The sequence below is a fragment of the Eubalaena glacialis genome, chromosome 19, assembly GCF_028564815.1.
Source record: "Eubalaena glacialis isolate mEubGla1 chromosome 19, mEubGla1.1.hap2.+ XY, whole genome shotgun sequence".
In the NCBI taxonomy this organism is placed as follows: Eukaryota; Metazoa; Chordata; class Mammalia; order Artiodactyla; family Balaenidae; genus Eubalaena; species Eubalaena glacialis.
Window position 1 is genome coordinate 3145179 of NC_083734.1, and position 27643 is coordinate 3172821.

The 27643-nt window shown below is 43.7% G+C and overlaps 1 protein-coding gene and 1 pseudogene across 7 annotated transcripts in view; one reads left to right on the forward strand and one right to left on the reverse strand.

Annotated features, from left to right (window-relative positions):
- Positions 1-27643, forward strand: part of SPECC1 (sperm antigen with calponin homology and coiled-coil domains 1) — a 245017-nt gene that overhangs the window by 71570 nt on the left and 145804 nt on the right. For all 7 annotated transcript variants that reach the window (XM_061176653.1, XM_061176657.1, XM_061176655.1 and 4 more), the window contains exon 3: positions 13431-13566. In XM_061176653.1, coding sequence (XP_061032636.1) covers positions 13431-13566 — 136 coding nt within the window. The remainder of the gene's footprint in view (positions 1-13430; positions 13567-27643) is intronic.
- Positions 23161-23253, reverse strand: LOC133081051 (U6 spliceosomal RNA; annotated as a pseudogene).

Here is a 27643-nt window from a genome sequence, read left to right on the forward strand (position 1 = left end):
CTCCTTGACGTCCTCAGAGACGCTGGCTTCCCCACCTCCCGCCTCTGCTAAGCCCTGCCTCGGATACCCGTCCCGGGAAGGGAATAGAGGATCTGCTCCGAGACGGCGGGACCAACTGCAGCTTCCTGTGGCCGCAAGAAGGCGTAGCTAAGACATTCTCTAGGAATCTTCTCTACTCTCCCTTCTAACTTGCTGCACCAAATCTGTCAGGCCCTAAAGAGAAACAAGCGAGACAGAAAAGAGTCAGAAGAACCTTCTTCTGAAGAAGAACCTACTTCAGAAGAACCTACTTCTTCCTCCATGAAGCAAATTATCCTTAAAGAAAAACAAAACCGTGTGGCTGACAGGGTCTTGGTGCTCTGGCCGGGTGTCAGGCCTGTGTCTCTGAGGTGGGAGAGCCGAGTTCAGGACATTGGTCCACCAGACACCTCCCGGCCCCACGTGACATCAAAGGGCGAAAGCTCTCCCAGAGATCTCCATCTCAACGCTAAGACCCAGCTCCACTCAATGACCAGCAAGCTACAGTGCTGGACACCCTATGCCAAACAACTAGCAAGACAGAAACACAACCCCACCCATCAGCAGAGAGGCTGCCTAAAATCATACTAAGTTCACAGACACCCCAAAACACACCACTGGACTCGGTCCTGCCCACCAGAAAGACAAGATCCAGCCTCATCTACCAGAACACAGGCACCAGTCCCCTCCACCAGGAAGCCTACACAACCCACTGAACCAACCTTACCCACTGGGGGCAGACACCAAAAACAACGAGAACTACAAACCTGCAGGCTGCGAAAAGGAGACCCCAAATACAAGTTAAGCAAAAGGAGAAGACAGAGAAATACACAGCAGATGAAGGAGCAAGGTAAAAGCCCACCAGACCAAACAAACGAAGAGGAAATAGGCAGTCTACCTGAAAAAGACTTCAGAGTAATGATAGTAAGGATGATCCCAAATCTTGGAAATAGAATGGGGAAAATACAAGAAATGTTTAACAAGGACCTAGAAGAACTAAAGAGCAAACAATGATGAACAACACAATAAGTGGAATTAAAAATTCTCTAGAAGGAATCAATAGCAGAATAACGGAGGCAGAAGAACAGATAAGTGACTTGGAAGATAAAATAGTGGAAATAACTGCTGCAGAGCAGAATAAAGAAAAAAGAATGAAAAGAATTGAGGACAGTCTCAGAGACCTCTGGGACAACATTAAACGCACCAACATTCGAATTATAGGCGTCCCAGAAGAAGAAGAGAAAAAGAAAGGGACTGAGAAAATATTTGAAGAGATTATAGTTGAAAACTTCCCTAATATGGGAAAGGAAGTAGTCAATCAAGTCCAGGAAGTACAGAGAATCCCATACAGGATAAATCCAAGGAGAAACACGCCAAGACACATATTAATCAAACTATCAAAAATTAAATACAAAGAAGAAATATTAAAAGCAGCAAGGGAAAAGCAACAAGTAACATACAAGGAAATCCCCATAAGGTTAACAGTTGATCTTTCAGCAGAAACTCTGCAAGCCAGAATTGAGTGGCAGGACATATTTAAAGTGATGAAAGGGAAAAACCTACAACCAAGATTACTCTACCCAGCAAGGATCTCATTCAGATTCAGTGGAGAAATTAAAACCTTTACAGACAAGCAAAAGCTAAGAGAATTCAGCACCACCAAACCAGCTTTACAACAAATGCTAAAGGAACTTCTCTAAGCAGGAAACACAAGAGAAGGAAAAGACCTACAATAACAAACCCAAAACAATTAAGAAAATGGTAATAGGAACATACATATCAATAACTACCTTAAATGTAAATGGATTAAATGCTCCAACCAAAAGACATAGACTGGCTAAATGGGTACAAAAACAAGACCTGTATATATGTTGTCTACAAGAGACCCACTTCAGACCTAGGGACACATACAGACTGAAAGTGAGGGGATGGGAAAAGATAGTCCATGCAAATGGAAATCAAAAGAAAGCTGGAGTAGCAATTCTCATATCAGACAAAATAGACTTTAAAATAAAGACTATTACAAGAGACAAAGAAAGACACTACATAATGATCAAGGAATCAATCCAAGAAGAAGATATAACAATTGTAAATATTTATGCACCCAACGTAGGAGCACCTCAATACATAAGGCAAATGCTAACAGCCATAAAAGGGAAGATTGACAGTAACACAATAATAGTAGGGGACTTTAACACTCCACTTTCACCAATGGACAGATCAGATCATCCAAAATGAAAATAAATAAGGAAACACAAGCTTTAAATGATACATTAAACAGGATGGACTTAATTGATATTTATAGGACATTCCATCCAAAAACAACAGGATACACTTTCTTCTCAAGTGCTCATGGAACATTCTCCAGGATAGATCATATCTTGGGTAACAAATCAAGCCTTGGTAAATTTAAGAAAATTGAAATCGTATCAAGTATCTTTTCTGACCACAATGCTATGAGACTAGATATCAATTACAGGAAAAAATCTGTAAAAAATACAAACACATAGAGGCTAAACTACTAAATAACCAAGAGATTACTGAAGAAATCAAAGAGGAAATCAAAAAATACCTAGAAACAAATAACAATGAAAACACGATGACCCAAAACCTATCGGATGAACAAAAAGCAGTTCTAACAGGGAAGTTTATAGCAATACAATCCTACCTCAGGAAACAAGAAACATCTCAAATAAACAACCTAACGTTACACCTAAAGCAATTAGAGAGAGAAGAACAAAAAAAACCCCAAAGTTAGCAGAAGGAAAGAAATCATAAAGATCAGATCAGAAATAAATGAAAAAGAAATGAAGGAAACGATAGCAAAGATCAATAAAACTAAAAGCTGGTTCTTTGAGAAGATAAACAAAATTGATAAACCATTAGCCAGACTCATCAAGAAAAAAAGGGAGAAGACTCAAATCAACAGAATTAGAAATGAAAAAGGAGAAGTAACAACTGACACTGCAGAGATACAAAGGATCATGAGAGATTACTACAAGCAACTATATGCCAATAAAATGGACAACCTGGAAGAAATGGACAATTTCTTAGAAAAGCACAACCTTCGGAGACTGAACCAAGAAGCAATAGAAAATATAAACAGACCAATCACAAGCACTGAAATTGAAACTGTGATTAAAAATCTCCCAACAAAAAAAAAAAAAAAAAAAAAAAAAATCTCCCAACAAACAAAAGCCCAGGACCAGATGGCTTCACAGGTGAATTCTATCAAACATTTAGAGAAGAGCTAACACCTATCCTTCTCAAACTCTTCCAAAATATAGCAGACAGAGGAACACTCCCAAACTCATTCTACAAGGCCACCATCACCCTGATACCAAAACCAGACAGTCACAAAAAGAGAAAACTACAGGCCAGTAACACTGATAAACATAGATGCAAAAATCCTCAACAAAATACTAGCAAACAGAATCCAACAGCACATTAAAAGGATCATACACCATGATCAAGTGGGATTTATCCCAGGAATGCAAGGATTCTTCAATATACACAAATCAATCAGTGTAATACACCATATTACAGACTGAAGGATAAAAACCATATGATCATATCAATAGATGCAGAAAAAGCTTTCGACAAAATTCAACACCAATTTATGATAAAAACCCACCAGAAAGTAGGCATAGAGGGAACCTACCTCAACATAATAAAGGCCATATATGACCAACCCACAGCCAACATCGTTCTCAATGGTGAAAAACTGAAACCATTTCCACTAAGATCAGGAACAAGACAAGGTTGCCCACTCTCACCACTGTTATTCAACATAGTTTTGGAAGTTTTAGCCACAGCAATCAGAGAAGAAAAAGAAATAAAAGGAATCCAAATCAGAAAAGAAGAAGTAAAACTGTCACAGTTTGCAGATGACATGATACTATACATAGAGAATCCTAAAAAGGCTACCAGAAAACTACTAGAGCTAATCAATGAATTTGGTAAAGTAGCAGAATACAAAATTAATGCACAGAAATCTCTTGCATTCCTATACACTAATGATGAAAAATCTGAAAGAGAAATTAAGGAAACACTCCCATTTACCACTGCAACAAAAAGAATAAAATATCTAGGAATAAACCTACCCAAGGAGACAAAAGACCTGTATGCAGAAAACTATAAGACACTGATGAAAGAAATTAAAGATGATAAAACAAATGGAGAGATATAGATATACCACATTCTTGGATTGGAAGAACCAACATTGTGAAAATGACTATACTACCCAAAGCAATCTACAGATTCAATGCAATCCCTATCAAACTACCAATGGCATTTTTCACAGAACTAGAACAGAAGATTTCACGATTTGTATGGAAACACAAAAGACCCCGAATAACCAAAGCAATCTTGAGAAAGAAAAACGGAGCTGGAGGAATAAGGCTCCCTGACTTCAGATTATACTATAAAGCTGCAGTAATCCAGACAGTATGGTACTGGCACAAAAACAGAAATATAGATCAATGGAACAGGATAGAAAGCCCAGAGATAAACCCACACACATATGGTCACCTTATCTTTGACAAAGGAGGCAAGAATATACAGTGGAGAAAAGACAGCCTCTTCAATAAGTGGTGCTGGGAAAACTGGACAGCTACATGTAAAAGAATGAAATTAGAACACTCCCTAACACCATACATAAAAATAAACTCAAAATGGATTAAAGACCTAAATGTAAGGCCAGACACTATAAAACTCTTAGAGGAAAACATAGGCAGAACACGCTATGACCTAAATCACAGCAGGATCCTTTTTGACCCACCTCCTAGACAAATGGAAATAAAAACAAAAATAAACAAGTGGGACCTAATGAAACTTAAAAGCTTTTGCACAGCAAAGGAAACCATAAACAAGATGAAAAGACAACCCTCAGAATGGGAGAAAATATTTGCAAATGAATCAATGGACAAAGGATTAATCCCCAAAATATACAAGCAGCTCATGCAGCTCAATATCAAAAAAACAAACAACCCAATCGAAAAATGGGCAGAAGACCTAAATAGACATTTCTCCAAAGAAGATATACAGATTGCCAACAAACACATGAAAGGATGCTCAACATCACTAATCATTAGAGAAATGCAAATCAAAACTACAATGAGGTATCACCTCACACCGGTCAGAATGGCCATCATCAAAAAATCTACAAACAATAAATGCTGGAGAGGGTGTGGAGAAAAGGGAAACCTCTTGCACTGTTGGTGGGAATGTAAATTGATACAGCCACTGTGGAGAACAGTATGGAGGTTCCTTAAAACACTAAAAATAGAACTACCATATGACCCAGCAATCCCACTACTGGGCATATACCCTGAGAAAACCATAATTCAAAAAGAGTCATATACCACAATGTTCATTGCAGCTCTATTTACAATAGCCAGGACATGGAAGCAACCTAAGTGTCCATCGACAGATGAATGGATAAAGAAGATGTGGCACATATATATAATGGAATATTACTCAGCGATAAAAGGAAATGAAATTGAGTTATTTGTAGTGGGGTGGATGGACCTAGAGACTGTCATACAGAGTGAAGTAAGTCAGAGAAATACTGTACGCTAACACATATATATGGAATCTAAAAAAAAAAAAAAAAGGTTCTGAAGAACCTAGGGGCAGGACAGGAATAAAGATGCAGACGTAGAGAATGGACTTGAGAACACGGGGATGGGGAAGGGTAAGCTGGGACGAAGTGAGAGAGTGGCATGGACATTGTATACACTACCAGATATAAAATAGATAGCTAGTGGGAAGCAGCCGCATAGCACAGGGAGATCAGCTCAGTGCTTTGTGACCACCTAGATGGGTGGGATAGGGAGGGTGGGAGGGAGACGCAAGTGGGAGGGGATATGGGGATATATGTATACGTAGAGCTGATTCACTTTGTTATACAGCGGCAACTAACACAACATTGTAAAGCAATTATACCCCAATAAAGATGTTAAAAGAAAAAATAAATGAGTCACAGGGATGAAGAAAAAAAAATACAAACCAGATTTTGAAGAGTGACTACAAAAGAAATAAAAGACCTTATTAATGTGTTTTACACTGATTGATAATATTTTGAATGTATTGGGTTCAGAAAATATATCGTTAAAATTAATTTTACCTGTTTCGTTTTACGTTTCTTCATGTTCCTATTCGACCATGTAAACTTAGGTCTGTGGCTCTTACGATATTTCCATCAACAGTGCTGCTCTAAACCATTTGGTCCTCAAAGCGTGGTCCCCACACCAGCAGTATCAGCATCACCTGGGAGCTTGTCAGAAATGCAAATCCTCAGGCCCTGCCCCAGACCTAGGGATTCAGAAGCTTGGTGGTGATGCTAGGGTTGCGGGCTGGGGTGCAGGCAGCCGTCTGCATTTTAACAGAACCTCCAAGGATTCTGATGGCCTCTCAAGTTTGAGAACCACTGCTCCAACCATAACATGTTATCTACCTTTAAAGACCGGGTTGTGTTCTGTGTGATGATTTGAAAGCTTTGAATCTCCACCCCCAACCCCATCTTTGTGGAACTGAAGGAAGTTCATAGTTACATTCACCTGTGAGCTGTTCCAATGTTATCCTTTTGTCAGCTTTCAGGTACAGGTGCTCAGCGGCTTGACTATCAATGGAAGCGATAGTGAAAATACTTATCAAGCACATCAAAGCAACACCAACACTTTCCTAGGGATCTTCTATAACAAACCAGAAACCTCAAGTGGTGCTGCGGCTGCATCTGATGACTAGGAAACAAAGCCAAGAACGCAGCCACAAACAGAGAAAGACAAAGACTTAGTAACTGAGACTCATAGCGTTCTGTGTCTGATGTTGCCTTCCAAAAGTAGTGACGGTGGGGCTTCCCTGGTGGCGCAGTGGTTGAGAATCTGCCTGCCAATGCAGGGGACACGGGTTCGAGCCCTGGTCTGGGAAGATCCCACGTGCCGCGGAGCAACTGGCGCCCGTGAGCCACAACGACTGAGCCTGCGCGTCTGGAGCCTGTGCTCCGCAACAAGAGAGGCCGCGACGGTGAGAGGCCCGCGCACCGCGATGAAAAGTGGCCCCCGCTCGCCGCAACTAGAGAAAGCCCTCGCACAGAAACGGAGACCCAACACAGCCAAAAATAAATAAATAAATTTAAAAAATAATTGTTAGAAATTATTAGCGTGAATTAAAAAAAAAAAAATAGTGACGGTGTAAGAGAGGCTTCGGCTGTTTGCCTCGGAAGACTGGTAGGATGGGTTTGGGGTCTGTAGGCCCTGCCCCCTGGGAGACCTTCTAAGCCGCGACTCTTTCTCTGATGGAATTCCCTGTGGAAGGTGCAGGAGAAATGATAGTGCTCCCTGTAAAAGCTTTGCTGCCACCCAAACGCGCCGTGCTGCGTGGTAGGGAGAGATGGCATGCCCCTGGCCTGGAACGTGTCTGACTTATCCTTTCACCTGGAAAGGATAGGCTCAGATCTTTTTATAATACAGAGTGGGACCCCAAAGTCCACGAAGAGGCAGAGTAAGTTGGGTGCGGCTGGTAAAATGGAACTCAGAAGTGGGCTTCAGGGCTAGCATGGTGTGTAGAAGCAACAGAACTTTCAGGAACAGCTGTCATGTGTGGAGCAGGTGCCCTGTGCCAAGGTGTTTTGTATATTTCATTTCCACTTCTCACAATAGCCATGTGAAGTGTCTGCTATCCCTGGCTGTGCCTGGTACCTCATAAGCACGCACACCATGAATGTTTCCTGGACGTTGTTATGAAAAGATGGAGAGTCTGAGGTCCAGGGAGGTTAGTGACTTGCTTTAAAAAGTTCTGCTGTGTTCTCTGGAATCCCCGTTGCATTGCCTTAATCTTTTTCTAAAACAGTCCCTTCTCATTCTTGCTTTCCTTTAATAACAAAAATAATAACGAAGAGTTGTGTTGGTTATGATTACAGCCGGCATCTGTTAAAAGCGTGCTATGTGTCAGACACTGTTATTCTAAGCACGTCCTACGGCTAACTCATTTAAGCCTCAGAGCTACACTCTGAGGTAGGTACCATTGCTAGATCTGTTTTTTTAGGTGAAGAAACCAAAGCACAGAGAGGTAAAGTGATTTGCCCTAGGTCACACAGCTAGTAAGAGGCAGAGCCAAGATTCCAACCCAGGGTTCTAAGTTTGGACTTAGAGCCCATGCCCTTAGTCACCAACCTGGGCCGCCCACGTGATGTGGCTTTCCTGCAGCCCCGTTTATTCGCCCTCACCCCATGAGGTATGGCCAGAGTCTCTGACTCCTGTTGGTCTCCGGCCCAGCGGAAATGTTAAGGCCCTTGGAAACACAGTGCCGAGCCTAAATCCCGCTCTGCCTCACCCATACAGCCTTGAGTGAGTTAGTTAATCTCACGTTAGTTTTCTCATGTCCAACACGGCAGAGTTGTGGTTTGAATGACAAGAAACCTGTGGGTAAAGGAGCTAGAAGGACCCACGCCGCCCCGTGTCATCAGCTCCCGTCCGTTTCCTGAATTCTGCCCCCGACCCTCCAAACAGCCTCATCCTCCGTGTCGTCAAAGCAAGAACTCGACTTTGCCCTCCTTCCACCTCCCCTAGGTGCCTCCTCTGGTCCTGCTCACAGAGGGCTCTCCCCAGCGCAGCCCCAGCCGGAGGGTTCCCCTGGGTGCAGGCACATGGGTGTCCCCGTTGTCAGCTCACCAAGTCTGAGTCCTTATCACTGCTGCAGACCTGGGGAATCTGGAGGGTCCTGCCCTCGTCCCCCTCTCCCCGGCTCCCTGTCCCCACCCTCTAGCACGTACCTGCGGCCTCCGGGATGCTTTGCTGCCTCATCTGCCGATAAAAGCCTGGTGGTCCTCCAGGCCTGCTCCAGGGCACCTGCTCCGGGAGGCCACCCGCCTCTCCTGTCTTGGTTTTCTGAGTCACTGCACAGGAACCAGCCCCTTTGTTGGACGTTAACTCAGAGCACAGGCCTGCCTGCTCCGCTTTGACACGCGTGCAGCCTGGCCCCGTGGACTAAGTATGCTGTGTGTATTGAGGATGGACGCCCAGCTTGCAGTAGGCCTTCCGGATCACAGTGTCCAGGACGGTGGGAGCAGCCCCAGGGGTCGTGGTGAGAGGGGAGGAGTCCCAGGGTCTCTGCTCCTGCCCCGCTCCCCCCTCTCTCTCTCTCTCTTCCCCAGAGCATGTGCATAGGGCTGCTCTGGGCTCCCTGGGATGATGGTGCCCAGAAGGGATGCCCTTGGTTCTTTCCCCGGGACCCGACTCTCCCGGCCCACTTCTTCCTGGCTCTCACATCTGGACGGAAGGCGGTCGGATGAAATCAGATATGAAAGGCTGTTCAATGGCCGAAGCGCCCTTGAACCTTTAAACTATTAGCAGCAGCTGATATTTCAGATGGTCCCCATATCCCACAGGACACCTTAGGGATGGGGGAAAAGGGGCAAAAGAGCAAAGGGTGGGGGAGAAGGGCGTTTTCTCAGGACCTCCCTGAATCACATTCTTTTGGTGTGAAATGTTGTTTCATCCAGACCTGAGATTATTAATCACAGCATTTCCATATTGTCTGTGGAATGAATGTAAAGTCTGCCTTAGGATTAATAGTCAAAATTCACCGTGTTTGAAACAGAGGTTAGATCAAGTCAGTCACTACAACACTTGGCTTTTAACACGGTGCCTTGGCAGTGCCGGTGTTTCTGATGTAAGGAAGGGTCAGAGGCAGCCACTGCTGGTGGTAAGCGGATGGGGGTGGCGAGTGCAGCCTTAGTCTAGGATCATGATGGGGCTGGCACGCCCTCCTATTTATAAGCGCAGAGCCTGGGGTATTGTTGTTGTCATATCGTTATAGTACTTGTGCTTTGAGCAAAAACTTTACATTGATACAATATGCAATAAGCCCGATCAACAAATTCTTTAAGACTAAATAAGTAAATAAAATCTAATATAACAGCTAGGATTTAGGAGGTGAGAAGGATCTTAGATGATTTAATCAAATTCTTCTATTTTTTAGGTGAGGAAACTGAGTCCCTATATAATAACTTGCCCAGGGCCCAGCAGCCAATCAGTCACCGATTTCTAATACATAACAATACCCCATGCTCTGGTTCCAGACTTTTGTTTGTAAGTATGAAGGTGCTGCCGTGGCTACCAGCCCAGAGAACCATCATGGAAGGAGCACCAGGAAAGCTTTGAGACAGCAAAGATGGAAGTTTCTGGCTGAGTTCCCACAGTTGTAATGGTGATGATGGTGATGATGGTGATGGTGATGGTGATGATGGTGATGGCCGCTATTTATTGTTCTTATTTGATGTTCTTAATTAGGGTCAGAAACCTAGAGATGTGTGTATTATTTTCTCCCTTTTAGAATTGAGGAGCCCTCAGCACCTTCCCCCATCACACAGGTAGGAAGAGGCGGAGGCAGGGTCCGTCCCCAGCAGCCTCTCTTGGAGCCACAGGCACACACCTTAACCACTATGTGGGCTGCTTCCCATGGGATTGCTGGGCACCTCATATGTGGAAATCCCACATCCCAAGTCCTCTTTTGCATTGCCACCCCTGTGAACAAAAGCAGACCCTCAGCTACAGTATCTATGCACTGCTAAATCTCCACTGGAGACCCTCCAGCCCTGAGCCTGGGGCGGTGACCTCCCACCTGCCACCCCTGCCTTCTGTTGCCTCGCCCGCCATCTCACCAAGAACCAAGCTCTATGGGAAGGGGCCGGGGGCAAGCTATACCCGAGACCATGCCCCGGGGCGGGCGGGGATGGGGGCCAGGGTGGGATGGCTGGAGGCCGGTTCACTTCTGGCCCGGTGGAGGACCTCTCATTTGGTGGATGCCCTGTCCTGGTTTGCAGACCCAGCCTTGGCTCTCTGGGCCTTTGCTGCAGAGTTTGATAATTCCGCGCTTCTTTGCATCACACTTACTGATTTTAGGAATGTCGGAGAACCAGACAGAGGAAAGCAGAACCAAGAGCATATCATTTGCAAAATTACGTTAAGAATTCCCTTCTGTGTTTCCTTTGAGGTGTTTTCAAAGTCTAAAGTCAGAATTGATTTCCCTGTGGGGACCCAGGAAGCCCCTGGCACGCTTCTAGGCAGAGTGAACAATAGTTCTTTTCTGTTGAGGAAACGGTGCTGACATCCTGAGCTATTGTCGTTCAGTACTAAATACATGTTACCCTGATGACCTGGCGGATAATTTGAGAGGCTGGAGAGCTTGGGTGCAGGGACCCTTATTACTCTGAAATGGGAGGTAGGAAAACGATCATGGGGTCCGTGTAAGAAGGCAGTTGAGGTATTTCTGCGTCAACCCTTGTCGTATTTCATCCCTTTTGTTAAGCTGTGGTGGCCTCTGCTGTTGGCTGTTCAATGTGGTTACATTTACATGCAGTAAACTGCAAGCGTGCGCACGCAGATTATCCTGTCAATGTTAACTGGTTGTTTTAAACATTAATCATTTGTTAAAGATCTCGACCAGGATTGCTTGGCTAGTATTTAGACTTTTACCAGCTTTTTTAAAATGTAGGCTGTGGGGAGTCAGTGTTTAAGGAGTAGAGTTTCAGTTTGGGAAGACGGAAAAGTTCTGGATGGTGGTGATGGTTGTACAACCATGTAATGTACTTAAGGCCACTGAACTGTACACTTGAAATGGTTAAAATGATAAATTTTATGTTATGTATATTTTACCATGATCAAAAATAACAATGAGGGAAAACCCTAGACGAGCAACTGGCAGGGTGGTACCAGGGCTTTGCCCCTGGTTTAACCCATCCTCCAGTTTTCTTTCTTTTTTAGTGAGGCACAACATACTTACAAAACAGCGTATAAAGTGCATTAATCTTAGTCTTAGCTGTGCAGCCCGTTGAATTTTTACGTGTGCTTATATCTGTGTCACCATCACCCAGGCAAGATGTAGAACATGCCAGCACCCAAGAAGGTTCCTTCCCAGTCCGTAACTCCCCCGGAGGGAACCGCTGTTTTGACTTCTGTCACCATCATTTGGTTTTGTCCATTCTTGAACTTCACTTACATGGAACCAGGCATAATATACTCTTTTGTGTCTGGTTTCTTTCACTTAGCATAACGAATGTGAGACCCACCCATTCATTACTGTGTCGGTAACTCTTTTTTTAAATTGCTGCGTGGTTTCCATTGTATACTGTACCACTATTTAATTTACCCCTTCTGTTGAAGAACATTCGGGTTGTTCTAGGTTTGGCTGTAATAAATAAAGCTGCTATGAACATTCTTTTCAGGAGCCTGTGTAGAGCTTGAGTGTGTTTGCTGGATCACAGGGTGCAAATATTTAGCTTTAGTGAATCCTCCCTGTTTTCCAAAGCGCTGACCAGTTTACAGTCCCACCAGCAGACGGGGAGTGTTCCAATTGCTCCCCAGCCTCACCAGCACTTGGTATTTCTCTTCTCTTTCAAGCCATTCTGAGGGATATGTCGCAACACCCTGAAATCTAATTGCTGCAAAGGTGGACATGCTTTTTTTGCATTGTGCAAATATCTAGACCCCTAACCTTCAGTACGTGACCCCAGAGCCAGCAAAGCGGGATGGAGCAGGGCCCTTGGCCGGTGTGGTGGGCCAGGCTGCTGCTTCCACGTCCCGGTTGATTTGAGGGCGTTTTCACGCTGGTTCCCAGGATGTCAGGCGCGTTTGTGGTGGCATCTGCCTGCCTCCATCTTCTGGAACAATTAGTGTTCTTTAGCGGAGACTCACACTGGTTGAGAGAACTTATTTGTGGGTTTTCTCTTTCACCTTGAGCGTAATTTACCTGGGCCAGAGTGTGAGCTCATTTCGGGGCGGGGTCCCCCCCTTACACTTCAGTACCTTTCAACAAATATTTGTTCTGCACCTCCCATGCCAGGGAAGAAGGCAGAAAAGGAGCCGAGGGTCCCTAACAGCCTTCTTCTGGCCTCCAGAAAAGGCCCTCTGCTCCCTTCGGAGGCGGTGTGTGTTTGGGGGCACGGGAGTGCTTGGGGTGGGCACGCATGGATGCTCACATCTTTGTATCTCTTCCCCCTGCTTCCTCCAGACATATGTTTTTGTGCTACTTTTTATTGTCTTTGCATTTCTTGTGCGTTGCCCTATCCTGACTTCTGTGTACCACACAGTTCTTTCTTCATCAGTTCCCAGCCTTTTAACTTTTTTTTTTTAAAAAACCTCATTATTTGACATGTGAATGATGGGTAGTAACCACCCGCAACCTTATACCGATCTCTGAAACAGTGATGGAGGATCACACTGTGACCTGGGAGGGCATCGCGGGTTTGTGTGCTTTGCGCTTTTCCCTCCGCGCCTTCCTGCTCCTGAGGTGCCATCGCTGCCCCTCAGCTGCTGGGCAGGTGGGCCTGCTCGGTGCTTTCCTGGGTTATAGCGCTCCAGCCCGAAAACGCGTCTCTTCACCCTCTCTCTCTCCGTCCACCTCTTTCTCAGCTCAAGCGGGCCAGCAGTGAGGACACGCTCAACAAGCCAGGAGGTGCCGCCGCTTCTGGGGCAGCTCGGCTGAAAAAGACGTCCACGTCCGGGGCCGTCTCCGAACTCACGGAGAGCCGCCTGAGGGGCCCCCCAGGTAGGAGGGCCCGAGGCGGGGGCAGGTGGGAGGGACCCAGGTGGGGGGCGCAGGTGGGAGGGACCCAGGTGGAAGGGACCCAGGCAGGAGGGAGCCAGGTCAGAGGGACCCAGGCGGGCCTTTTCTTGTGCATTTGAAAGCACCTCGGGCGTTCACGCCTCCTTCCCCATCAGATAGGTACCGAGCACTTACTCTGAGTGAGGACTGGTTCAGGTGACAACATCCCACAACAAGAGATGGGATGATCCACAAAAGGAAACAGAGAGGCAGTGGGGAGCCCTGTGCTTCCCCCGGTCCCTCTGGTTGTCCATCACCTAGCACGTGTTGCGTCCCTGGAGATCCAGGCAGGGTGGTGCAGGCTCTGGGGCTGTCTTGGTGTCTTCGTGGTGCTCCACGTGTCAGATGAGCGAGTCAGTGCGTAGGTCCCTGGCACAGGCAGGGGCACAGCATCCGTCCTGGGCCCTATGGAAGCCGGGAAGATCCTCTCGGAAGGCTGCTCAGAGTCGTTTAGATACCAGTGGACTCTGGAACCCCTGGGCTTTCTCAGTGTTACTAGTTCTTTTTGAGAAACCGAAAAGTTTTTTTTTTTTTAAGTTTTAAAAATATTGATTTATTAATTCATTTAAAAATAACAGAAATAAAAATAAACCCATTACATGTTAACATAATTACCATATCTTTATGAAAAATTTTCAAAAACAAAAAATTATATTGAGAAAAATGGCATTTTATATCTTTGCATATCTTTTTTTTTAGAATTTTATTTTTTTATACAGCAGGTTCTTATTAGTTATCTATTTTATACATATTAGTGTATGTATGTCAATCCCAATCTCCCAATTCATCCCACCACCACCAACCCCCCTCCACTTTCCCCCCTTGCTGTCCATACGTTTGTTTTCTACATCTGTGTCTCTATTTCTGCCCTGCAAACCGGTTCATCTGTACCATTTTTCTAGGTTCCACATATGTGCGTTAATATACAATATTTGTTTTTCTCTTTCTGACTTACTTCACTCTGTATGACAGTCTCTAGATCCATCCACATCTCTACAAATGACCCAATTTCGTTCCTTTTTATGGCTCAGTAATATTCCATTGTACATATGTACCACATCTTCTTTACCCATTCATCTGCCGATGGGCATTTAGGTTGCTTCCATGACCTGGCTATTGTAAAGAGTGCTGCAATGAACATTGGGGTGCATGTGTCTTTTTGAATTATGGTTTTCTCTGGGTATATGCCCAGTAGTGGGATTGCTGGGTCATATGGTAATTCTATTTTTAGTTTTTTAAGGAACCTCCATACTGTTCTCCACAGTGGCTGTATCAATTTACATTCCCACCAACAGTGCAAGAGGGTTCCCTTTTCTCCACACCCTCTCCAGCATTTGTTGTTTGTAGATTTTCTGATGATGCCCATTCTAACTGGTGTGAGGTGATACCTCATTGTAGTTTTGATTTGCATTTCTCTAATAATTAGTGATGTTGAGCAGCTTTTCATGTGCCTCTTGGCCATCTGTATGTCTTCTTTGGAGAAATGTCTATTTAGGTCTTCTGCCCATTTCTGGATTGGGTTGTTTGTTTTTTTTAATATTGAGCTGCATGAGCTGCTTGTACATTTTGGAGATTAATCCTTTGTCCGTTGATTCGTTGACAAATATTTTCTCCCATTCTGAGGGTTGTCTTTTCGTCTTGTTTGTAGTTTCCTTTGGTTTGAAAAAGCTTTTAAGTGTCATTAGGTCCCATTTGTTTACTTTTGTTTTTATTTCCATTACTCTAGGAGGTGGATCAAAAAAGATCTTGCTGTGATTTATGTCAAAGAGTGTTCTTCCTATGTTTTTCTCTAAGAGTTTTATAGTGTCTGGTCTTACATTTAGGTCTCTAATCCATTTTGAGTTTATTTTTGTGTATGGTGTGAGGGAGTGTTCTAATTTCATTCTTTCGAAAAGGTTTTTTTTAAACCATTATATTTGAGTCCAGAGTATAGGAAACTTAAAACATCAGAGAATGTATTTCATTTTCTTTTGCAGCACATAGATAAGAAAGCTAAGCTTTCCGTGGTCTAACTCACAATGCAGCTCAATTAATAATAGTAATGTACTGCTCAATTGTCTAAGGTGGGAACACAGCTGAAATATGACATTACTCATTTATAAGAGGAGGTGAATGGTAGGCTACTTGTGATTTTTGCACTGTTACATAAAATATCACAATCCAGATTAGCTTTCCAAAGGTGTATTTTAATTTATTTAGTTTTCAAAAAGTTGAATCTGTGAAGAATATATGTGGCTTTTTTTTTAGGATGCAGGGGAATGGCCTTGTGTTTCTACATAATGGTTTTACTTTTTTTTTTTAAACTTGGCACTTCATTATTTTTTTAAATTTTTATTTATTTATTTTCTTTTATTATTTTTTTGGCTGCGTCGGGTCTTAATTGCGGCACGTGGGATCTTCCCTGAGGCATGCGGGATCTTTCGTTGCAGTGTGTGGGCTCTTCATTGTGGCACGTGGGCTTCTCTCTAGTTGTGGCGTGCAGGTTTTTCTCTCTCTGGTTGTGGTGCGTGGGCTCTGTAGTTTGCGGCACTGGGGCTCTCTAGTTGTGGCGCATGGGCTTAGTTGCCCCGCAGCATGTGGGTCTTAGTTCCACCACCAGGGATCGAACCTGTGTCCCCTGAATTCGAAGGAGGATTCTTAACCACTGGACCACCAGGGAAGTCCCCACATTTGGTTTGTAAAATACAACATATGAAAGTACAACTTATTTTCATCAAGGCAGCCTAAGACTGATTCTAAAAGTTAACAAAGGGACTTCCCTGGTGGCGCAGTGGTTAAGAATCCGCCTGCCAATTCAGGGGACATGGGTTTCAGCCCCGGTCCGGGAAGATCCCACATGCCGCGGAGCAACTAAACCCGCGCGCCACAACTACTGAGCCTGTGTTCTAGAGCCTGCACGACACAACTACTGAGCCCACATGCCACAACTTCTGAAGCCTGCACGCCTAGAGCCTGTGCTCCGCAGCAAGAGAAGCCACCACAATGGGAAGCCCGCGCACCGCAACCAAGAGTAGCCCCCGCTCGATGCAACTAGAGAAAGCCCGCATAGCAACGAAGACCCAACACAGCCAAAAATAAATAAATAAATAAACAAGTAAATAAGAGTTAACAAAGCACCACTAAAAAACTAACAGACTGACCTCACTCTCAAATATTGATGCAAAAATGGGAGACGAAAATATTAGCAAGTAGGATTCAACAAGAAATTAAAAGAACAATAGTGCACATCACAACCAAGTGGATTTACGCCATCCAAGAATGGCTTAATAGGAGATTTGGGAATATAATCCATCATACAATATTAATAGACTAAAAAAGAAAAACCATATGGTCATCCCGATAGAGATGGAAGATGTCTTTGACAAAATTAACACTCTTTCTGATTTAAAAACAAACTCTTGGGGGCTTCCCTGGTGGCGCAGTGGTTGAGAATCTGCCTGCCAATGCAGGGGACACGGGTTCGAGCCCTGGTCTGGGAGGATCCCACATGCCGCGGAGCAACTGGGCCCGTGAGCCACAACTACTGAGCCTGCGCGTCTGGAGCCTGTGCTCCGCAGCAGGAGAGGCCACAACAGTGAGAGGCCTACGCACCGCGATGAAGAGTGGCCCCCGCTCGCCGCAACTGGAGAAAGCCCTCGCACAGAAACGAAGATCCAACACAGCCAAAAATAAATTAATTAATTAAAAAATTTTTAAAAACCAAAAAAAACAAAAAAGAAAAAAAAACCAAACTCCTGGTAGACTACAAGTGTATGGGTACTTATTTAGTGATATGAAATATATGTATCTCAAGCCAAAGCCAGCACTATGCCCAATGGAGAAATCCTAGAAGTGTTTCCATTAAAATCAAGAATGATTCAAGGTTGCCCACCACCAAATTTTTCTGCAAGTATTAACCTAGGCAGTGCGACAGGAGACCTATAGGAGTGTATTCATGTTGGAAATGAGGATACAAGATGATGATTTTATGCAGATAATACCACTGTATGTTTAGAAAAATGCTTAGAATTTGCTGAAAGTTGTATCATGAGAAAAAACTTAGCATGTCCTGAAAATCCATTAGATACGATAAGAGTTCAGTGTGTGGCTGGTTATAGAATATAAAATATCAATAGTTTTCTTATCAGTGACTAGTTAGAAAAGATAATAAGAAATGATCCCATTTATGAAGGAACAAAAGAGGTAAAATACCTAGTAATAAACGTAATATTACCAGAGCCTCTATTTTAAAAACTCTTAAAACCCTTTTAAAGGACATAAAAGAAGATATAAATACACATGGTTCTTGGATAAGAAGACTAAATATAATATAGATTAAATTTAGGGACTTCCCTGGTGGCACAATTGTTAAGAATCCGCCTGCCAATGCAGGGGACATCGGTTCGAGCCCTGGTCCGGGAAGATCCCACATGCCGCGGAGCAACTAAGCCCGTGTGCCGCAACTACCGAGCCTGCGCTCTAGAGCCTATGAGCCACAACTACCAACCCCATGCGCCACAACTACTGAAGCCCACGTGCGTATAGCCCGTGCTCCGCAACAAGAGAAGCCCCAGCTCGCTGCAACTAGAGAAAGCCTGCAGGCAGCAACAAAGACCCAACACAGCCAAAAAAAAAAAAAGATTAAATTTAGTCAGTATACTATGTTAAATAAAACAAAGATGTCTAAATTATTCTATGAATTCATTTTCATCACAATTAAAATATCAGTGGGAATTTGAGAGTAGAAACACTGATAAAATGATACTGGGTTTATCTAAAACAGGGGTTCTCAACTGCGGGCGATTTTGCCCTGCACCCCAACCCACGGAACAACTGGCAAAGTCTGCAGACATTTTTTGGTTGTCATCACTAGGGGAGTGATACTGACATCTAGTGGGTAGAGGTCAGAGATGCTGCTAAATATCCTACAAAGCACAGGACTTCCTGCCCAAAATGTCAATAGTGCCAGTGTGGATAAAACCCTGATCTAGGAGAATAAATACTCTAGTAGAATAACCAGGAAATTTCTGAAAAATTAGTGATCGAGGGACTAACCTCTTCAGTGGAAGAGTGGAGACAGTCCAGAATACACTGGAGGATTTCATGTAGGATAAAGGCGGCATTTTATATCAAGGTGGATAATTCACTCAAAAATAACAACTGATTGGATTTTTAGGAAAAAATAAAGCTGGATCCCTACCTCACTCCTCTCCTCAAAACAAATTCCAAGTGAATTAGAGATTAAATTTTAAAAAGTGAAACCATGAAAGTACAAAGAGAAAACACGAGAGAATCAACTTGTAGTCTCGGCCTTGGAAGGGCCTTTCTAAGTAGGAACAAACACAGAAGCCATAGAGGAAATGGTGAAAAATCACATAAGTATTAAACACTCCTTCGTAAAAAGAGGAAATTATTTGCAAAACATGTAACAAAGCGGACTTATTTACAAAGAGTTTGTATAAATCAATAAGAAAAAGAAAAATAGTAAAAAAGAAAAAAGAGTAGTTCACATAAAATGGAAATACAGATAGCCACTAGAAAGATGCCAAGTCTCACTTAGAGGTAAAGGAATGTAAATCAGAGCAATAATTACAATATACAATTTCCCCTAACAGATTAGTATAAATTAAAATGATTGAGGGAATTCCCTGGTGGTCCGGTGGTTAGGACTCCACGCTTCCACTGCAGGGGGCACGGGTTTGATCCCTGGTCGGGGAACTAAGATCCCACATGCTGTGTGGCACAGCCAAAATAAGTTAAAAAAAAAACCAAAACATTAAAATGATTGATAATTTCTGATGTTATTAAGGGTGAAAGGACACACCACATATAGCTGATGACAAGGACAATCTGGTAAAATCTATCTACATTTGAGATACATATAATCTTTCACCAAGGATTTCTACCGCTTAGCATTTAGCGTTACTGATATACTTGAAAAAGGATGGCGATATATATGGACAAGATGTTCGGTTGTGGCATTATTGTAACAGTAAAATACTGGAAATCTAAGTGTGTATCAGCCCAGTGCTGACTGCAGAATGAGATTTTGGTACAGCAGGACAGTATGCAGCCATGGAAACTGACACAGATTTGTCTGTACGGACAGGGAAAGATCATTACTAAGTGGGGAAAATAACATGGTGCATCTAGTCTGACCTCATTTGTTTTGATTTTTAAATAGATGTTAATATAATTTTTGAAATCGTAACTTTTTTTCTGGGAGGATGTAGGGATGTTATCTTTGAGGAGAGTTACCAGAATTGAAAGTGGTGGGGGAGGGACTTCCCTGGTGGCACAGTGGTTAAGAATCTGCCTGCCAGTGCAGGGGACATGGGTTCGAGCCCTGGTCCGGGAGAATCCCACACGCCGTGGAGCAACTAAGCCCATCCGCCACAACTGCTGAGCCTGCGCTCTAGAGCCCGTGAGCCACAACTACTGAAGCCCGGCACCTAGAGCCTGTGCTCCACAACAAGAGAAGCCACTGCAATGAGAATCCCGCGCACCGCGACGAAGAGTAGCCCCCGCGTGCAACAACTAGAGAAAGCCCGCGCGCAGCAACGAAGACCCAACGCAGCCAAAAATAACTTAAAAAAAAAAGAAAAAAAAGACACTTAAAAACAAAAGAAGTGGTGGAGGAAGGAGACTTTTCATGTTAGATCTTTCTATACTGTTTAAAAATTTAAAAAACACATGCAGACATTGCTTTAAAAAATTAAAAACAGTAAATACAAATCATAACCTAAATTTTGTGTTTTTTTGCCTTAGCCAAATCCTTCCTCTTCCACTTGCTTTTTAGTGTATGGGTAAATTATTTAACTGCTTGATCCCAGCACGTGCTCCCTTTGTTCAGGATTCTAGAGAAAGACCTCGGTTTTACTGGTTCCCACACCCCATGGGCTTTAGTTTCCTTACTTGTTCCCTTGAGGAAATACCTACAGATCTACGGCACAATGATGTCACAGCAAAGGCCTGTGAATGCTTTGTAAACTGTAACGGGCTATTGGAATGTAAGATGCACTTCTATTCCTATAGTTATCATTCAAATTCAGTTTGCCGTCTACTTGACTGTAATGAAATTATATCCTTTGACCTTATCGAGTTGAATTAGAAAATTGCATTTGTCTCTGGACCTTTTGTTTTGAAGTGCAGGTTGTCCTTAACATTTTCATATCAGCTTTTGGACAGCTGGCACTTTTGTACATTGTCATGTATCCCCAGACTGCCTCGTTCCTGGTGAATTTGGACCCATGCATCAGCTGATGAGCCCACGGTTAGAAGCAGTGGCCGGCGTGGCCATGCTGCCCGTCAGCTGGTGTGTCTCGGTTGCAGGTGCCAGCACCCCTGCAATTATGCAGTCGTGTTAGTTGTTCGTGTGAATATCGGATCACACTTTGTCTTTATTTTACGAGCACGAAAACCGGGGTAACGAGAGTGTTGGCACTAGTAGTAAGTGTGGGTTTTTAAATCTCAGTCCTCTTGAGTCAAAGAGGGAGATGATTTAGTGTGTTAGAAACGGCACCTCACTGGACTCACAACCATTCTCTATAGATTCAGCTGTGAAGAATAATATAAAACTAAAGAAAATAAGGAAAATGCTAGCAGTATGTAGTTGATTTCCTCTTAAAGGAAAGATGTAATTATAAATTATTTATAGACCTTAGGGGACAGAAATCTTTTTAAGCCCCTCAAGTCTTAGTTTTTCAACTTTTGGCTTTAGGACACTTTTTTTTTTTTTGGTAATGCGTGGTATGGTATAATCTGGGTTTTCTTTCAAATATATTAAATTTGGAAGGGATCTCACTGTGAAATTATGATTCAGTGTTGTGGTTTTAAACTCACAGTGGTTAAACCTGTGATAGCCTGTATTGCACCCTTTCCTGGGAATTGATCTGTCCTCAAGGAGGAGCCCTCAAACGTAGAACAAGAGAAAATGCTCACTCTTTAGGTAATAATGATTGCATGATTGCTCACGCTTGCATCTGCTGCTAACACACAGTCTAACCCAGGTGTTGGGGGAACTGCGTGAAGGGGCTGCACTGTCTCCGGGTTCTGGTGTCCAGGCCCCAGCATCCCCGGGGCCCTGCCGCCGTCTGCAGTAACTGCAGCAGCCGCAGGGGTGTGGACGGGCGCTCGGGGTCCAGCCCCAGCTGGTGCCCCCGAGGTGCTGGCCTCATTCGTCCTCCCAGCAGCCTCCAGGAGAAGGCGGTGTTTCATCCAGATCAGGGGGCTTCAGAGAGGTCAAACGAGCGTGGCTTTGTCTCGCCCACGCCCGCCCTATTTCCACACTCAACACGGGCTCCTCCTAACTGATTCTGAATCAGTATTATAACATCTCTGCGGTACAGCCGGACACACCTGCTTCTTTTTTCCTTTTCTCCCTCCGGTACCCGTGGTGCAGACCTGGTCTTACCCGATGGGCGTGGAGCTTAGAGAATGGGGTGGCCCCTCGTGCTAGGCAGCTGTCCTCGCTGGTACCCTGTAACCGCGCATCTCAGCCCCCACGAGATGCTGAGCGGCCCCCAAAGCTGCAACGCGGTCCTGCCACTAGATGGCAGTCTCGTCCAAACACTGACCCCTGCGCTGGGAGTCCCCGCTCTGACCAGCAGTCCTCCTGGCATTCATTAGGTCAACAAATATTTTCGAGTGCCTACTGTGCGCTCGGCACTGTACTAGGGAACAGAGAGACATCGGGGAGCAGGACATGGAGCTCCGTGAACAGACTTGGCTGCGGCCGAGGGGGGGAGAGGGACAGCAGTGGCGGAGGACGGCAGAGGGCGGGGGGCCGGGGACTGAGAGAAAGAGGGGTGAGTGCCCCGACCTCATTTTGGAAGGAGCACTTTGGCTGCCTGTGCAGACTGGACGCATGGACAGGGGAGACCAGATGAGAGGCTATGGCCAGACTCCAGGAGAGAGACTTTTCAAGGCTGAATAATAGTCCATCGTATGTACACACTACATTTTCTATATCCCTCCGCCATCAGACAGACCAGAAAGACCAGGAACGAGCTTTAACTTCAGGCGGTGTCTGGGGTGAGCCCGGTGTGAGGAGGGTTTGAACTTGGTGCTGGTATTATCAAGTCCTGGGTTCTGAGGTGGTAGCTGGTGGTTTCATGGCCCTGTATTTCCCAGGGGTCATCAGGGCTTGGCGGCTTTCCGGGGTCCTCCCCGGGCCTCCCGGCTTTCCGGTGGTTCCGAGGGGGGCGCTCTCCCTGCTCCTGCCCCCAGGAACACTGACGTTTCTGCCAAGTCTTTCCGTCCAGAATTGTGCTGCCTCTCCAGTTACGAGTTTTCATTTTCGTTTTTCCCTAATGTCCGCTTATTGCCCCCGTCCTCCCCCCTCCCCCTCCCCCTCCCCCTCCCCCTCCCCCTCCCCCTCCCCCTCCCCCTCCCCCTGCCCCTGCCCCTGCCCCCTCCCCCTCCCCCCCTTCCTCTGTCCTGCCCCCGGCTCTTCCTCCGGCTCCTTCTGTTTGTTGAGTTTATGCCTAGGTTTATACTTCTCCTGCTTTCGTGGATGGGATTCCTTAGTCATTGTATTTTCTTTCTTTTTCTTCTTTTTTTAACATGGAAAACTTCATGAACTTGCATGTCATCCTCCACGCTAATCTTCTCTGTGTCCTTCCAAGTTTAGAATGTGCTGCTGAAGTGAGCACTTGTATTTTTTTTTAATTAGATATTTTTAAACTATTTAATTCATAACTGACTCCTTCCCTTCCTGGTACTGATGGTTTTCAGTTGATTCTCATGTGTTTTCCAAGTGGAGGATTCTATCAGCTGCGATAACAATGCCTTTTGTCTCCTCCATCCCGTAGCTGTGTCTTTTCTCTCTGATTCCTGCTGTATCGTGAGTGAGACCCGAGTTGTGCTCCATGCTAGTGATGTCCTTGTTCTCATTTTACTGTGATTGCTTTTTTAAAAATTTTATAAATTTATTTATTTTATTTTTGGCTGTGTTGGGTCTTCGCTGCTGCGGGTGGGCTTTCTGTAGTTGCGGTGAGCGGGGGCTACTCTTCGTTGCGGTGCGTGGGCTTCTCATTGCAGTGGCTTCTCATGTTGTGGAGCACGGGCTCTAGGCGTGCCGGGCTTCAGTAGTTGTGGCACGTGGGCTCAGTAGTTGTGGCTCACAGGCTCTAGAGCGCAGGCTCTGTAGTTGTAGCGCACGGGCTTAGTTGCGCCACCGCATGTGGGATCTTCCCGGACCAGGGCTCGAACCCGTGTCCCCTGCATTGGCAGGCGGATTCTTAACTACTGCACCACCAGGGAAGCCCACTGTGATTGCTTTTGATGTTTCCCCATTAAATCAGATACAGAAAGTTGGCTTGAGATATTGTTTTGCAGGTTCAGTTCTTCCTTTCCTCTTTTGCTCAGAGTTACTAGGATTGGGTGGTAGATTTATTAAATGCCCTCAAGGCATTCTGTTATTACTTTAATTATTGATTTTCTTTTTACCCTGGCGTCTCCTTCAGGAAATCCAAATATGTGTATATTTGGTCTCCTGGGTATGTCTTCCACATCACGTATTTCTTTAATCCTTTTGATTACTTTCATGCATCCTCTGATTTTTAAAAGTTTATCATCTAATATGCTTTGCTTTGTTTCTTTACTTGAATTCAACTATTGTGTCTTTAATCTTTAGTATAATTTCTCTGATCGCAAATTGTTTCTTCTTTTTGACTTCTTGCTCAATCTTCATAGCTATAAAAGCTCCTTGAATTTCAATGAGGATGCAAATTAGAGATTTTTTTTAAATTTCCTATTTCTTCCAATAACTTTGTTTCATAGGTACATATTTATCTGGATTTCCCCTTTTATGAACTGCTGAGACTTTCCATATAGATCTAGTGATTTTCTAGAATCGTCCATCTTCACAGAGGGAAATCTGTCCTGTCACATCCCAGGGGTGGTGTCCACGCCGGTGACTTTCTCTCACGCTGAGACTCAGGGTAAACGTTGAATAATGCAAAGTGCTGGCTTCCCTTGATTTACATGTTAGCTGCATTTCTAGAAAATTCAGTGTCTAATAAAGTGTAAAAACTCTCCTTGTGTTTCTATGTAAAATAGTGTTAGATTCTGGACTCAGATCATTATAAACAGTTTTTCTTTTTCACTTCCCGAATGCTGGGTATCCTAAGAAAGGGGAGAGGGCTGCAAGAAGCAGGCGCACCCCTGACATTTGTAGGGCCTGGGGCAAGGAGGCAAATAAGGGCCCACTGTTTATTGGCAAGGTTCTGATCAGTGTAATTAAGTAGCCTATGAAGGATCAGGGATTTTGGATGATCTGTTAGGTTGTGGATTTGATGAAAATAATTTTCTGGCTCATTTTCATTGTTTTTATCAGTAAGGTATGAATTTTGTGTGGCAAGTTTTATTCTTTTTTTCTGCTAAGCCTTTTTCCCCCTGAGTTTATGTTAGTATTTTCCAGTTTCTGTCACTTCATGATTTTGAATGATTCTCAAAGATTTTTAAAAAAATGTAATGGTATTCAAAGTGTATAGTTTTTATATAAATTTTCATCAAAATATAAATTAAAGTCAATATAATAGTTGAAAGTGTATTTCACATTTTTTTTTTTATTACCTTTAAGTTTGCAGTAATTGTAGATTCACATGCAGTAGCAAGGTATGAGATTCCCTTGTCCCTTTTACCGGTTATCCCGAATGGTACCATTTTGCAAAATGCTAGCACAATGTCAAAACCGGAGAGCAACATTGACACAGTCTGGTTATAGAGCATCTCCATCACCACCAGGATCCCTCCCGTGGTCCTTTTACAGCCACACTTACTTCTCTCGATCCCCACCCCCTCCTTAACCCCTGGCAACCACTAATCTGTTTTCCATTTCCATAGTTTTGCTATTTCAAGGATGTTATACAAATGGAATCATACAGTATGTAAGCTTTTGGGACTGTCTTTTTTCATTCAGCATAATTCTCTGGATATTAATCCAGGTTGTTGTGTTGTTGTGTATATCCAAAGTTTATTCCTTTTTAATTTCTTCATAGTATTTCATGGTGTGGATGTACCACAGTTTATTCACCCACAAGTCTGGGTTGTGTCTAGTGTTTTGCTATCATGAATAAAGCTGTTACAAACATTGTCATGAATAAAGCTGTACAGGTTTTTACGTGGACATTTTGTGGAAGCATTTCTCTGGGACAAATGCCCAGGAGTGCAATTGTTGGATTGTATGGTAGTTGCATGTTTAGTTTTTTAAGAAATTGCCAAAATGTGTTTCCAGAGTGGCTGCACCATTTTATAGTCACACCAGCAATGTGTGAGTGATCCAGTTTCTCCACAGCCATGCTAATAGGTGTGTGGTGATATTTCACTCTAGTTTTAATTTGCATTTCCCTGATGGCTAATGATGTTGAAGCACATCTTTTTTCTTGCAACTTTTAAAAAAAATTTATTTATTTAATTTATTATTTATTTTTGGCTGCGTTGGGTCTTCGTTGCTGTGTGCGGGCTTTCTCTAGTTGCGGCGAGCGGGGCTACTCTTCGTTGCAGTGTGCGGGCTTCTCATTGCGGTGGTTTCTCTTATTGCGGAGCACGGGCTCTAGGCGCGCGGGCTTCAGTAGTTGTAGCACGCGGGCTCAGTAGTTGCGGCTCGTGGGCTCTAGAGCGCAGGCTCAGTAGTTGTGGCGCACTGGCTTAGTTGCTCCGCAGCATGTGGGATCTTCCGGGAGCAGGGCTTGAACCTGTGTCCCCTGCATTGGCAGGCGGATGCTTAACCACTGCACCACCAGGGAAAACCCAACATTATTCTTCTTTTCCAAAGTTGTTTTATCTAGTCTTGTTCCTTTGACTTTCTATATAAATTTTAGAATTATCTCATCTACGTACACACAAAAAGTCTTCTGGGAATAGACATCTTTACTGTGTTGAGTCTTCCAATACACAAACATTTATTTAGATCTCCTTTGATTTCCTTCATCAGCATTTTATAGTTTTTAGCTTACAAATCCTGTACCTATTTTGCTAGTTTTATACCTATTTCTTTTTTTTAGCAATTGTATTATGTTACTGTATTTCTAATTTTGGTGTTCATTGCTAGAATATTGAAATACAGTTGATTTTTTATGTTTATCTTGTATCTTGTGAACTTGCTGAACTCACTTATTAGTTGTTGGAGATTTTTTTCCTTTAGATTCCTTGGGATTTTCTATGTAGACAATCATGTCATCTACAAGTAGGAACAGTTTTAATTCTTCATTTCTGATCTGTATGCCTTTTATTTCCCTTTCTTGCCTTGTTGCACTGTCTAGAAATTCCAACACTGTGTTGAATAAAAGTGCTGAGAGTGGACCTACTTGCCTTGTTCATAACCCTAGGGGGGAAGGCATTCAGTCTTCTACCATTAAGTATAATGTTAGCTTTCGGGTTTTTGTACGTGCTCTTTATCAAGCTGAGGAATTTCCCTTCTATCCTAATTTTTGTAAGATTTTTTTTTTTTTCTGAGGAATTTCCCTCTATTCCAACGTTTATCATGAACGGAAGGTGGAAAGTGGACCAGCTGACAGTCAACATATTCACCAGCTAGACTTACTTTTTAAAAATGTGGATGGTTGGGAGAGCGTTTAGTGAACCACTCGTTAAGAAAAGGGAGAGTGGAATTTTTAATGTTTTGATTTATACCCTTTCTTGTATGAAAGAATTTAAGAAGTCTTATAGAGATAAATGCAAGAAAATAAAAATATAAAACTGTGGGGGGAAGATAGAAAAACCAAAAGCTAGAAGGAAAGTGCACTGATTGCTAGTTTGGCGAGGAGTTTCTAGAAGCCAGAGGGGAGAGGGGAACCTGATTCATGATGAGAAGATGAGAAGAAGCCAGCTACTGAGGAAACACACAACCTTCCTGGGACTGAAATGTACAAAAATCAAGTCTCCTTTTGGTATCTGAAGGGAACAAGGGATCGATTTTCTAAAGTTGGCAAAGGCATCTTATAAAGCAAAACTTATATGTCTGAAAACCCCACTAGCATCCCTAGGTAACAGTTCTCTCCTTTATTATTCTTTTAAACAATTCATACATTTACTCTCT